This window comes from Chinchilla lanigera, unplaced genomic scaffold, assembly GCF_000276665.1.
Source record: "Chinchilla lanigera isolate Chin_1 unplaced genomic scaffold, ChiLan1.0 scaffold00115, whole genome shotgun sequence".
NCBI lineage: Eukaryota > Metazoa > Chordata > Mammalia > Rodentia > Chinchillidae > Chinchilla > Chinchilla lanigera.
In genome coordinates this window covers 3,341,324-3,353,935 of record NW_004955516.1, presented here as the reverse complement: position 1 = coordinate 3,353,935, position 12,612 = coordinate 3,341,324, and the positions used below count along the sequence as shown (strand labels likewise).

At 42.3% G+C, this 12,612-nt stretch overlaps 1 protein-coding gene across 5 annotated transcripts in view; it reads left to right on the top strand.

Annotated features, from left to right (window-relative positions):
• Nucleotides 1-7,103: 7,103 nt before the first annotated feature.
• Kdm6a (lysine (K)-specific demethylase 6A) overlaps nucleotides 7,104-12,612 on the top strand; it is a 195,483-nt gene continuing 189,974 nt past the window's right edge. For 3 of the 5 annotated variants that reach the window (XM_005408989.2, XM_005408987.2, XM_005408986.2), the window contains exons 1-2: nucleotides 7,104-7,610; nucleotides 7,826-7,889. In XM_005408989.2, the coding sequence (XP_005409046.1) occupies nucleotides 7,450-7,610; nucleotides 7,826-7,889 (225 nt within the window). In that variant the 5' untranslated portion in view covers nucleotides 7,104-7,449. The remainder of the gene's footprint in view (nucleotides 7,611-7,825; nucleotides 7,890-12,612) is intronic. The other 2 variants (XM_005408992.2, XM_005408990.2) reach the window with 1 other exon arrangement.

Genomic DNA, 12,612 nt, shown 5'->3' with positions numbered 1-12,612 from the left:
CAGTAATATCTGTAACTCATGACCACTCAAAGGTAACTGCTTTGTCTTTTAATTGACTGCTAATGGCCGGGCATGTGGTGGTGCACTCCTGTAATCCCAGCACTCCGGAGGCTGAGGCAGGAGGATCGTTGCGAGTTTGAGATCAGCCTGGGCGACAAAGTGAGCTCAATGCCAGCCTGAACTGCATAGCGAGACCCTGTCTCAAAAAGACAAAAAAAAAAAAAAAAAAATTGACTGCTGATGTTGTTCAAAATGTTTTCAACTCTTCGAGACTGTTCTAGTTGAAAGGCTAATATGGTAGTCTTAAATTTATTGTCTCTGGCTACAGTTCTTTGGCTGCTGCAGTCAAATACAATTTAATCAGTTTTCCTTGGTTAAGAAATGAAGATACTCAGAACATTACTTTGTTGGTAGACTAATTTTCTTTATTCTTTTCTTTTTCTTTCTTTTTTTGTTTCTTTTGAAACAGGGTTTTATCCTCCTGTCTTGGCCTCCCAAGTGCTGGGATTACAGCCACTGCACCAACCTCATTTTAAATTTCTGTGAAAAATTGTGCTGTGATAAAGTATTCTGTTTTAAGTCTTCTATTCTCACTTACTTTTTCTGTCAGTTAGGAATACTGTGATAAATTCTTAGTTTGATAATACTGACATATATTGTATTCGTTTAGCAAAGACATAGTGTTATTGGATAATAAATGCTTTGCCATCAGATTTGATGACAAAATAATCCACATTCCACTGTTCAGTAAAAGCATAACATTTGAAGTCCATTTTTCTTATTTTGTCATGATATGTATATACTGGTAATTAAAAAAAAGTCATAGTGCTATATACATGGCATTCAGAATGACTGCTGGTTTATAATAGTATCACTGCGATTTGTAGGTCACTGAGATGCAGTGCAAAGTGACGTGGCACCAGATACGTTCTCTCCCATGTCTATTTAACTCAAATTGTTACTTGAAAGCAGCTAAAGATAAGAGGCAAGTGAATGAGCATGACTGTGTTTCTTTAAAACTTTTTTCATGAACATGAAAGTTTGAATTTCATGTGTGATGAAACGGCTATATGAAAACAGGTAGCAGCCTAGGTTTGGCCAATAGGTTATAGTCTTTTGGCCCCTGGTCTAGCAAAAGGATCTGTTACCCAGTATTCATTGACTTTGGTGCTGGGCACTAAACCCAGGTGAAAGGAAATCTAGTTTTTCTTTTTTCTGGTGGTGCTGGGGATCCGATTCACAGCATTAGAGACACTAAGCAGGCACTCTGTCACTGAGGTACATCCCCAGCCCAGCAGATCTCTTGTTTAAAGCAACAACACTAACACCAATAGCACTCTACAGTTATTATTTTTCTGTCTAAAATCTTCTAATAGTTCATTACAAGATTTGGTGTGATTTCTGAGTATGCTATTCTCGATTTTTCATGGTTTTTCTTAATTTTTCAGCTTCAACTCCCGATTCTTCACTTATCTTCTTGGCCACAACTGTACTCAACTTTTTCAATTTATCAGAACTCTTACATACTTAGGGTTTTGTGCTTTTGCAGATATGTTGCTGCCTCTGCCTGGAATGTAACCCCCCACTTCCCTAGCTCCTACCTATTTTTTGTTCACTAAAAGCCTTCTCTAGTTCCTTTTGGCTGACAAAGACAAGATGCCACAGAGATTTGGGCAAAGTTCTTAGCATTAATAATTCTGTAATATAGTATAAAATGTTTTTATATGACTCTCTAAATAAACGTACCTTCAAGACAAGGATCATATCAATTTGGAATGTTTTCATCCTTTATTTCTTTGCATACTTTTTTACCCCTGCTGTATTTCTCCACTCCTTGTGGGGCTTGATGGGATAAGTGTTATATCTTCTGTTACAGTCTCACAGAGGCTCTGTCTGCTCCTTTTTCTTTCTTTCTTTCTTTTTTTTTTTTGGTCATTGTTTTTAAATTCTTTTCTCACTTTTTCCTTCTGTTGTTTGGACTGGTGGTTTTTTTTTTGGTTTTTTTCTGGTACCAGGAATTGAACTCACAACATTGAGCTTGCCAGGCAGGCGCTGTGCTGCTGAGCTAAATCCCCAGCCCTGGACTGGTATTTTTTTTTGTTGTCTTCAAGTTCATTGGTTCTTTCCTTTTCTCTATTCTGTCCATTCTGCCATTGGGTTTATATACTGGGGTCTTCCTTTTGCTTATCATATTTTTCAATTTTAAAATTTCCATTTGAAAAAAAAATTACCATTTGATCCCAAAGGTCCAGTCTTTTGGCCCCCTCTTAGGTCCTTGGTCTGGAACACTATCTTATCAAGAGATAGTCTTCACAGCCTGTGCTGATTGTCACTTTATTATTATTATTATTTTTTTTTTTAGATACTGGGAATTGAACTCAGGACCTTGCACTTACTAGGCAGGCACTTGTACCACTGAGCTATATCCCCAGCCCCTGACTGGCACTTTGTGACAATATCTTTCCCTGTTGCAGATTCAGTATGTGCCCTTTCCGTCTGCTTAACCATGTGCACCGTATGGCACCTAGCCTACCCCCATACAGTATCTGTCACCTGAAGAGTGGGGACGAGGTCTTGTTGCAGCACAATAGGAGTGTATTGTCTCCCAGAGGGACTTGCTAGCCAAGTGGGACTGCTGTCTACTACTGAAGCTGATCTTGCTCATTGTCTCTATGTGAATAAAGGATTGCTGCATCCAGTACATGATTGCACTATATTTTCCTTGGACACTGATACTAAAAAACAGTGGACAAAAGTGCTTGAACTTTTGCTCCCAGTAATATGCAACAGATGTTACTAATTTGACAGTTTCTTTGTATCTTCTATTGCTTTGCTGAAAGTTCCTCTAATGAAACATTGTTTTTCATTGTTTCAAGTGGGTTTGTAATTGCCCATTGAAACATTGTTATGGTGACTGCTTCAAAGTCTGTGTCAGATAACTCAGACATCTGGTTTGCTTTAGTGTTTGCATTTATTGATCATCTTTTCTCATTTAAGATTATCCTTGTGCATCATATGATGGTGTCACTAGTAGAAGCCCAGGTTCCCTACTCAATATTCCTTTGATACAGAATGGAGAGGGAATGTGTCCTTGTTACTGATTGGTGGGGGTGGGCATTCTTGCTCTCTTGGAGGCCCCCACCTTGGCTGGGAGGTAGGTATAGGATTGCCTCATTAAGTCCCACATTGTTTCCACTGACAGAATGGAGGTGGTAGTATTACCACTGGGCAATGGGGAAGGTTGACACTCTGCTAGGCCTCCTCTGACACTAACTCACAATGCAGGGGCAGTGACCTCTCATAATTGCTGGCTGGGAGGGGAAGTTCAGGCTCCCCAGTACAGCTTGGGGCAGGGGTCTCAGTGCCTGTTTCAGCCTGGTGAAGGTGGAAGTCTAGGCTTCTTTTAGAAACAGAAGTCCCAAACTATTCTGACAAATGAAGTTTTAGTAATAACTGAAAGTCTTTGTAACTGGCTCTCTATCTCTGCTCAACTGTAGTCCTATATTTATTTCTATCATCAGTGCGTTCTGACATCAGTTGGATAATCTTTATGACACCAGTAAGTATAGGAAGAACTGGTAATTTTTTTGACTTACTTTTGATCCGGACATAAAGAATATGTATAGTTCCATTCATAAGATTAATCATGACTGTGTCATGCGATTTTTTTTATTATCTATACAGGCTATATGGCACTAACAGTAGAAATGAACTAGGTATTCTATTCCTAAATGCATCAGGTTAAGTATTTAGGTATTTAAAATAAGTTAACCGGCTGGGGATTTAGCTCAGCGGCAAAAGCGCCTGCCTGGCAAGCGCAAGGTCGTGAGTGCGGTTCCCGGTACCGGAGAAACACAAAAAAAAAAAAAAAAAAAAAAAGAAATGGACTTTAAAATAAGTTAACCATCTTTTAATTAAATGAATTTCTTCTGATCTTGAGGGTCCTTACATAAGTATTAACATAATATTTCTACAAATTGTGCATTATTACATAATCTGACTCAGCATAATATTTTGTATAATTTTAAAATATTGATTTGTCTATGTGTATATTAGTCATACCAACTTGATAAATTTAAACTTTATCCGGCTCCTGTGTAAGTTAGCATTATGAAGCAAAAATAAGCATAAAGGGATATAAGGTTTAATTTAAAATAGATGAGGGAAAAAAATAAATGAGGGGTGTAGCAATAGGAGGTTACAAGCTCCAAACACAAAGTGAATTAGGACTGCTTATATGTTGGGTTTATGGGGAAGCTGGTTACATTCCAGATTGTGAAAGCAAGAAAAGATTTCAGAAAGTCAATCTTTCTATTTTAGTAAGGGCCTTATTTTTATGTATTTATTTTTGTGTTGGGGTTTGAATCCAGGACCTGAAGTATGCTAGGCACTTGCTCTACTAGTGAACCATACCTCCAGCTATACTGAAGCTTTTGAAGCCGCAGTATGTATCTGGTACTTTATCTGCCTTATGGCAGCTAATCTTTAAAATACTGTTGCTGGGCATGGCGGTGCATGTCTGTAATTTCAGCACTTGGTAGGCTGAGGCAGGATGGCCATGACTTTGAGGCCAGAGCCTGGGCTACATAATGAGTTCAAGAACAGCCTGTCTCCAAAAAAAAAAAAAAGTTAAGTGGCTATATATATTTTTTCACCGATGAAAGACTAAAGCTCAAATTAGACTAATTTATTAAAAGGCATGCAGCTATCAAGTGGTTAGCTCAGATTTAGAGCCTAGATCTGTATGATAACACAGTTTATGTTCCTTTGGTAACACTACTCTTTTTCCCTTCTACATGGGTTTTCAGATTCATTTTCATAGACATAACCATTATAAATTCACTCATTATACCTCTCCATTTTTCTTTCCAGGAAAGGAGAAGCTTCATACTTATTTTACATACATGTGACAGACAATAAACTATTTAAGATCCAGTATATTAGATAGTGATATAAGGACTTATGTTAGTGTATGGAAATTGTCCATGCTTCCTTGTAGTTGGAATATAGAGCTTTGGCTTAAAGGATAGAACTTTTCCACTGGCACACAACGTGGGCAGAACAAGGATCAGAAACCAGGTCTGCTTCACTCCAACCCTTACTACTCATGCATCCACTGGGTGCAACCTGTTGTTGTTACCCAGTAACAGTGGAAAGAAAGGTGTTGAGAGGTAGGAAGTGGACAGCCTTATAATTCTTGGAAAAGGCCTGAATCAGGAACCACTTGCTTTATGAAGATCTCCAAATTCTGGCAGATTTTTGTCTAGGTGCAAGTGTCTATCTCTTCCTCTCTCTAGCTCTCCCTCTCCCCCCCCCACACTCACACACACACACACACACACACACACACACTCAAGAGAGGGAGAATCAAAATCTCTCAGGCTTTGAAGGTCACCACTTGAGACAAAGCTAACAATGCATGTGTTAATTTAGCTGTAGAAAATATTCAGCCCCCGTACTCATTCATTCAAGCAAAACGGGGTGCCACAAAGAATGGGAGAGGTGTTTTCGAGAGAGTAATTAAACACGAAATATAATCCATATAAAACTACAGTTTGTTCGTCTAGTTACTAGTCTCAGGGGAACAATTTTAAACAGTCCCTGTGCAGAGTCAGTTGGGATTTCCATAGCTTCTCACTGAGCACTGCTACCATTTACTGACTCAGCACTGAATTATCTTCCTTATACAGTATTTTGAAATCCAAGTTTGATTATATCCTGCCTACTGGTTACAGGTGGAAACTTACTATGGAAAATACACAAAATGCTCTTTATAAACGGACTCACCGTCATACATCTATTAATATTTAATTAGGATTTTCCCATTCTTGAAGACTGGAGGTGTGCTCTGTAACAGATCTGTATGAGGTGTACCTTATTAAAATTTGTCTTTTAAAAAGAGTATTCGACATGAGGCCTAGTTTTGCCCTCAATTATAAATTGAACGCCAGACTGACTTTATTTGAAACAGAGAGACGGTCAGAAACAAAGTATTATTGCTGTTTAAGGGTTTCTGCATGTAGTGGAGACTTTAAAAAAGGCTTTTCTGGGCTGCAAGATGTGGTGGAGATCCTGACTACGTCTTCTCTCAGGCTGGTCCACAAGTAGCCCCTCGTTTTCAGGAAAGCCCTACTGAGATCACGGCCGCAGAACCCAACATTCTAGAGATCCCGCTTAACAATTTTTCACTGCTTTTTCTTATAATATTTTAACGAATTACTGATCAGATGCAGTGCAAGCCACGTAGCACGGAGATCTGGCCCGAAAACGCCGCCAAGAGACAGACCTTTGGCGGTGGGGAAGCACGGTCAGCCAGCCAGAGCCCGCAGGCGACTCTTCGTTCCTTCCGGCCAGGGGTGTATGGGCGGGGGTCAAGGGGCTTTTCCCCCTTCACTTTCGGCGCGGCTGAGGGGATCTGGACTGCGAGCGTGGCCTGGCCTAGGGCGGCGGCCGGGCCGCCGAGCCCGGGTCCCGCCAGCGACTACCCGATTACGCTCCTCGCGGAGGACGTTATTTCCAGTGGTGCCAAAAGTCTGTGGCTTCTTCGGAGGGCAGAGGTCCGGGACCGTGCACCGCGCCCTGGACCAGGCCCTGCGGGGCTCCGGATCCCCCGGACTCTCGGAGTCGCGGTCTGGCCCGGGCCCAGCCTCGGGAGGGCAAAAGCGATCCATGGCGACCTGGACCGCCGCTCGCGCCCGCCACGGGCGGTGCCGGACCTCGCCCTTCCCCGCCGCACCCCTCCCCCTCCTGAGCCCGGCGCGGCTCCCGAGGTGACACGGCCCGGACCCTTCCATTCTCTGCCAGTGTATTTAAGTGGCACAACCTAACTAGCTGCTCCTTGGCGGTGACAACCCTTCCCCCGACAGACGCGCAAACCAGCCAACCACCGGCCAGAACTGGCGTGCGGCCCGCTCCCCAGTCGGTGGCGGCCTCGGTGGGCGGGGCTCTAGCAGCTAGCAAGTTCAGTGGAGCCACGGCTGACGTGAGTCAACAAAGGTCACGTGGGGAGAGTGAGCCGCGCTGATTGGCTCCACTGGCCGGGCGGAGGGGGGGGTCACGGCGGCGGCGTGGGGCTCGCTGTGTGACACAATTACAACAACTTTGTGCTGGTGCCGGGGAAGTTTGTGTCTCCAACGAATCCCCCTTTGCTCCCGAGCCCCGCGCGCTCCAGCCATTCCCGCCGTCCCCGCCCGTGGCTGCCCCTTGCCCGCCCCCGCGATGTGACCCTACAGCCGAGCCGCCGCCGCTGCCGACCCAGTGGCTCCGCAGCCTCTGCCACCGTCGCTTTCGCCGCTACCGCGTTGGGTTTTTTCGTCGCCGCTCTTCGCGGCGGAGGAGGTGGCGATAAAGTTGGTGTGCCGGTCCCGTGCGGAGACTGGGGGCGTCGTTGCGTGCCCCGGCCCGGGTGGGGGGGTGTCGGCGTTGGAGTTGTGAATTCGCTGCGTTTCCATGAAATCCTGCGGAGTGTCGCTCGCTACCGCCGCCGCTGCCGCCGCCGCTTTCGGTGATGAGGAAAAGAAAATGGCGGCGGGAAAAGCGAGCGGCGAGAGCGAGGAGGCGTCCCCCAGCCTGACAGCCGAGGAGAGGGAGGCGCTCGGCGGACTGGACAGGTACGGGCCGCCGTCACCCCCCCGGTAGGCTCCGGCCGGGCAGGCGCCGCACTCCGGGGATGCCCGAGCGCGGCTCGCCGCTGGCGGCGGTGGGGCGGGCACCTCGGCTCGGCGCTCTTGGCGCCGTCTCCGCCGCCGGGGCCTCGGGTTCGGGCAGGGACTGCTCGGTGGCGTTCCCGGAGCGTTAATGAGCCGCGTGTGTGTTTCCCCTGCAGCCGCCTCTTCGGGTTCGTGAGGTTTCATGAAGATGGCGCCAGGATGAAGGCCCTACTGGGCAAGGTAAGGCAGCCCGGGCCGGAGCGCGGACACGGTCTCCTGGCCGGCGCCACGCTCGCCCCGGGGCCCTCGGCCCGGTCAGTGCGCATTGTGGCCGAGAGCGAGGGTTGAGGGGCTTCCGGAAAACTATTTCCTGCTTGCGCTCTCCCTCCACCCCGGATACCTCGCTTGCTCCCTTGCGAAATCGCTCTCTCCGACTGAAGCTGGGGGAACGGAGACGGCAGCGCTTAGGGGCCGAGCCCGACTGGGCGGACGGGATTGCCCCCTATTTTACAGCTTTTGGGGAGTGGGCCGATGATCCCCAAGGTGCCCGTGAGCGATCGGGAATGTACGCAGATTTTCTCCAGTTTCCGACTTCCTTGCCTCTCCCGGCTTTTATGCCAGTCCTCCGGGCAGGCTGTTTGGGATGTGCACTGTGAACCTAACGTTTGGGGCTCTCTCCTGTCCCTGCTCCCGGAAGGGAGAAGTTGCGTGTAGTTCAGGGCCGTGAAGTTTGCACTGGGCTGCTGACATGTCTCTGGGTTGGTGTGTGTTTTACCTAAAGTTAGGTGACTTGTTTACTTTTTTGCTCTTTCGGCCCTGGAAATAATGCAGTTATTTGTGAAGGTGTTTTCTTCTCGGAGCCTCGTTTCTTGGGTGTCTGACGCGGGAGGCCGGGAAGGATTTGGGGTGTAGTCTCTGTTTATTTGTGTGGAAAGTTGTTGGCACTGTCATTTAGTTAAGTAATGGCTGCTCCTATCGGCCCAAGATGGCGGGACAGGGTGGGAGGAGAAAGTGAAGGGGGGGTTTAGGGGAGGGAGGCGAGGTAAACATGGAAATAAATAGTAGCGATGAATAGGCCTCTCCTTTGGAGTGTGGAGCTCGGTGGTGTTTAATAAAAATTACCCTACGTTATTTGCATACAGGATTCTTATACCTCTTTCTAGCTTGGAAATAACATGTATAAGCCTGGTAAATGCTTGTCAACCTGTAGCACACTTAGTTACCCATCAGTAAGCTATTGAACAAAGGCTGGAGTCTCATTCTGTCTGCATCAGTTTGTATTTCCTGAGCAAAATCTGAAATGGTATGAGAAGGCTTTCTTAATTGGGACCGTGGAACTTGGAGTGTGTGTGATAGGTGTTGCATCCATTCGACGTTTTCTTTTTTTTTTTCTTTTTTCTTTTTTTTCTTTTTTTTGGTACTGGGAATCGAACTCAGGACCTCGCGCTCTCCAGGCAGGCACTGTGCCACTGAGCTATATTCCCGGCCCTCGACGTTTTCTTTACTGGCAGAAATCTGTAGCTTTGCATTTGACACTTATTTTTATTGTTGCAATTGAGAAAGAAGTTTGAAATGATTAAAGCCCATCCTTTTTTTAAATTTTTTTTTTTTTTTTTTGTTGTTCTTTAGTTATCCTTAATTTTTGTTTCTAGTTTGGTTTAGCAGTGTCATTAAATCGTTTTTATCTGTAATTATACTTATGTTTTTGTTAAAAGTAAGTAAATATAAGGAGTTTTGATTGCAAATAATGACCAAAAAGCTGAATGGAAATAATCTTTTTTGGTAATTCCAAGCCCTTTGAATGCTACCTAAAACTTTGACCACATAGGTACTAATTAATTTCATTAAAAATATTTCTGGAAAAATGAACAGTGACTAGGTAGGAATGATTTAAAATCTGAATTGTAATTCTGTCTCGAATGTTTTCCCCTTGCTAACGTATTTGAAGTATTTTATTTAAAAATACGAGGTTACTGTCAAAATTATCATTACAAAAAATTAAGCAAACGATTTAAGTTTAACGATAATTTTATTTTGGAGTGAATATTACCAGCTTAACATCGGGTTGGTGAAGTTGCTTGCATAGTTTATTTGCAAAAGTTCGGCCAAATCTTTTTTGGTTACAGTGATGAAGCAGTAAGTGGAATCTGATGTTTTATGTGCAGTGTGTGAAATGCTAGTTGATGATTTCATATCTGTAGAATGCTTGTGTTCAGATTCACAGTGAATGGCGCTTACCACTGGGTTGCATACTGTAATATTGAACCCTGCAGTTAATATGAACCTCGTTTAAATTTTAAAAGACTGAACATTTTCAAATATTTTTTGTGAAGTTGTGCATTTTTAGATGTTTGAATACAGCAGCATCTTAAAAATGAGGAACCTGCAAAGCATTATTATGTTTTGAGGAAGAATTGCGGGTTTATAAAACATGGGGCAATTTAATAACCGGAGTAGTTTGTTGAGCTTGAAAAAAAGTCTTTATTGCTTCCTACTCAATGCTTGTGAGGTTGTATCTGCTTATATCAAGACTCATTAGGTTTAACGTTAAAATAAAACATTCTGTAGTATGTGCTTGAACCCTCATGGAGTTCTTGGTTGCATCTTTGTGAGCCTGAACATAACGGTGGAATGTGTAATGTAAAGCTTGACATTATATAACCTCGCACCTTCTGTTAGAATTGGATTCTGAATAGAATGAATGAACTGGTGTCCTGCTGTAGGAAGTATTGAATTATTTAGTTTCATTCCTCTTTTTAACAGTCCTGGGAAGCAGTTTTTTTTTTTTTTTTTTTTTGTGGAATGTTGAGCTATGTTGGCTTTAGAATTCTTTTTCTGTGTCTTAAAAACAAGAGTTGGCATTTCCTTTAATAGGATGCGTTCAGGCTGCTTAACTGAGGACAGATAATAGATTTGAATAATTCCCCAAATTCCCTTTTTAGTTATGACTTTTGTTGTGCTGTTCCCCCACACCCCAAAAGATTGAGTATGCAGTTTGCATAACTCTTTCTTTTTGGACAGAAATATACGTATTACTGCTTGTTTTCATAAATTCTTAGTCATGTATATTATTCACTCTTTTTTCAAGCTTTTAGATTCACGTTGTAGGTTTTGAAAAATACAACTCTTGACCTAAAAGTTTTGGAAAGCTAAAAGCATTAAAGAAGTGTCCCCTGCTTGCCCCCATACGTAGGTATTCCTTTTCCAGATGTGAGGCTGCTTTTTCTAAACCTTTCTCTTGTATTTGACCATATTAGAGTCATTGAGAGAATTCTTGTTTGTAGGATTGCCATTTGATATACAGTGTTCGGGGTTGTGGATTAAAACAACTAGTAATGTAGTGTTTTTATAGTATATTTTAAAAATAAGGTTGTAAAGAGCTAATTTGCTTAATCAGAGTTAACTGTAATGTAGTCAGTGATCTTAAATAGTTTGCTCTGTAATGCTGACCCTTAATATATTGGTAACTTAATTTAGGATTCTTATTTTTTTAATTACAGTTAATGAAAAATGACTGAAACATTTAACAGATAATAACTATGGTTTTTTAGTATGTTTTTGAAAACCTTTTGAGTTAAGTTTTAAAAAATAAGATAAAGATTTGAGTTAAAGTATATTGTAAGAATATAGATATAATTATAGCACAAATGTAAGCATATAGATACAGTTATACTACAGAGTCTCGTTAGAGTAACTTATAATAGTAGAAAGCTGGGGAAGGCATCTTTGTGTCAGGCCAAGAGGGCATCATATCCGTTAGGGAACTATAGTTAACATAGTTTATTTTAGGCGATCTTATGATTTTTAAGGGTTGTAAGTTCTCTGTCTCATTGGATTTTTTTTTTTTTTTGGTAATTTTATTAATGGAAAGATTATGTAGAATTCTTAGAAGTTATAAACTTAAAATGTACGTGCTTTTTTAAAAAGGACATATTTATTAAAATAGGGCTTTCAATTTGGGGGGTAATAGAAGTAATTTAAGACTCATCAAAGCTTATATTTTCCTAAGTGGTTTGCTTGCACATAGGGGAAAATTATTAGATCAGTCCTAGAGGTGGCTTTTTTATACTTTTAATTTTGGATATTGATGATGTTTAAAAACAAATGTTACGTGTTTTTGTTTGCTGGTACTTGAAGGAATATATTCATTTCAAGTGCTAAAGAAGTTTTGGGTTTTTTTTTTTTTTTTTCCTTTGTTTTTTTGAGAGAGGTCTCGCTATCCAGTTCAGGCAGTTCTTGAACTCATTATGGAGCCCAGATACTGGCCATCCTCCTGCGTGAGCCTCCCAACTGCTGGGATTACAGGCCTGTGCCACCACGCCTGGCTTCCAGTGTGAAAGAAGTTTAATGTTCTGGTTTAGAAAAAGTAACCACAGAATTAATGTCATGCCTTGTGTTTAAAAATCAGGTCTGGCTGGGGATTTAGCTCAGTCCTGAGTTCGATTCCCGGTTTAAAAAAAAGATAAAAACAAGGTCTTTGATTTGATGTGCTTTTAAAAAGTAATTTCCAGTTTGGAAAGTTGTCTTCTAAATAATTATAGTCATTATTGATTACCTGGACAAAGTTTTATGCAGTTACTATATATTTCTTAATATTGTAATACATTCCTGCTGATAAAGATACAGTAGGAGGTTCACCTATCTGCACAAATTAGAATTGTAACAGTATATAAAGAAGCACCTTGGACTGAATAGTCTTTTTATATAATCAATTACAAATTGAAATGACTAGAGAACATTTTACTGAGACCTGTAGATATTTTAGGTTGTTAAAAATTGCTTCAGAAGCAGGGTGTAGTAGCGTATATCTATAATCCCCGCACTCAGGAGGCTGAGGCAGGAGGATTGCCAAGAATTCCAGGCTGGGGGCTAGGGATAAAGCTCAGTGGCATAGTGCCTTGCTTGGCAAGTGCAAGGTTCTGAGTTCGATTCCCGGTACCAAAAAAAAAAAAAAAAAAAAAAA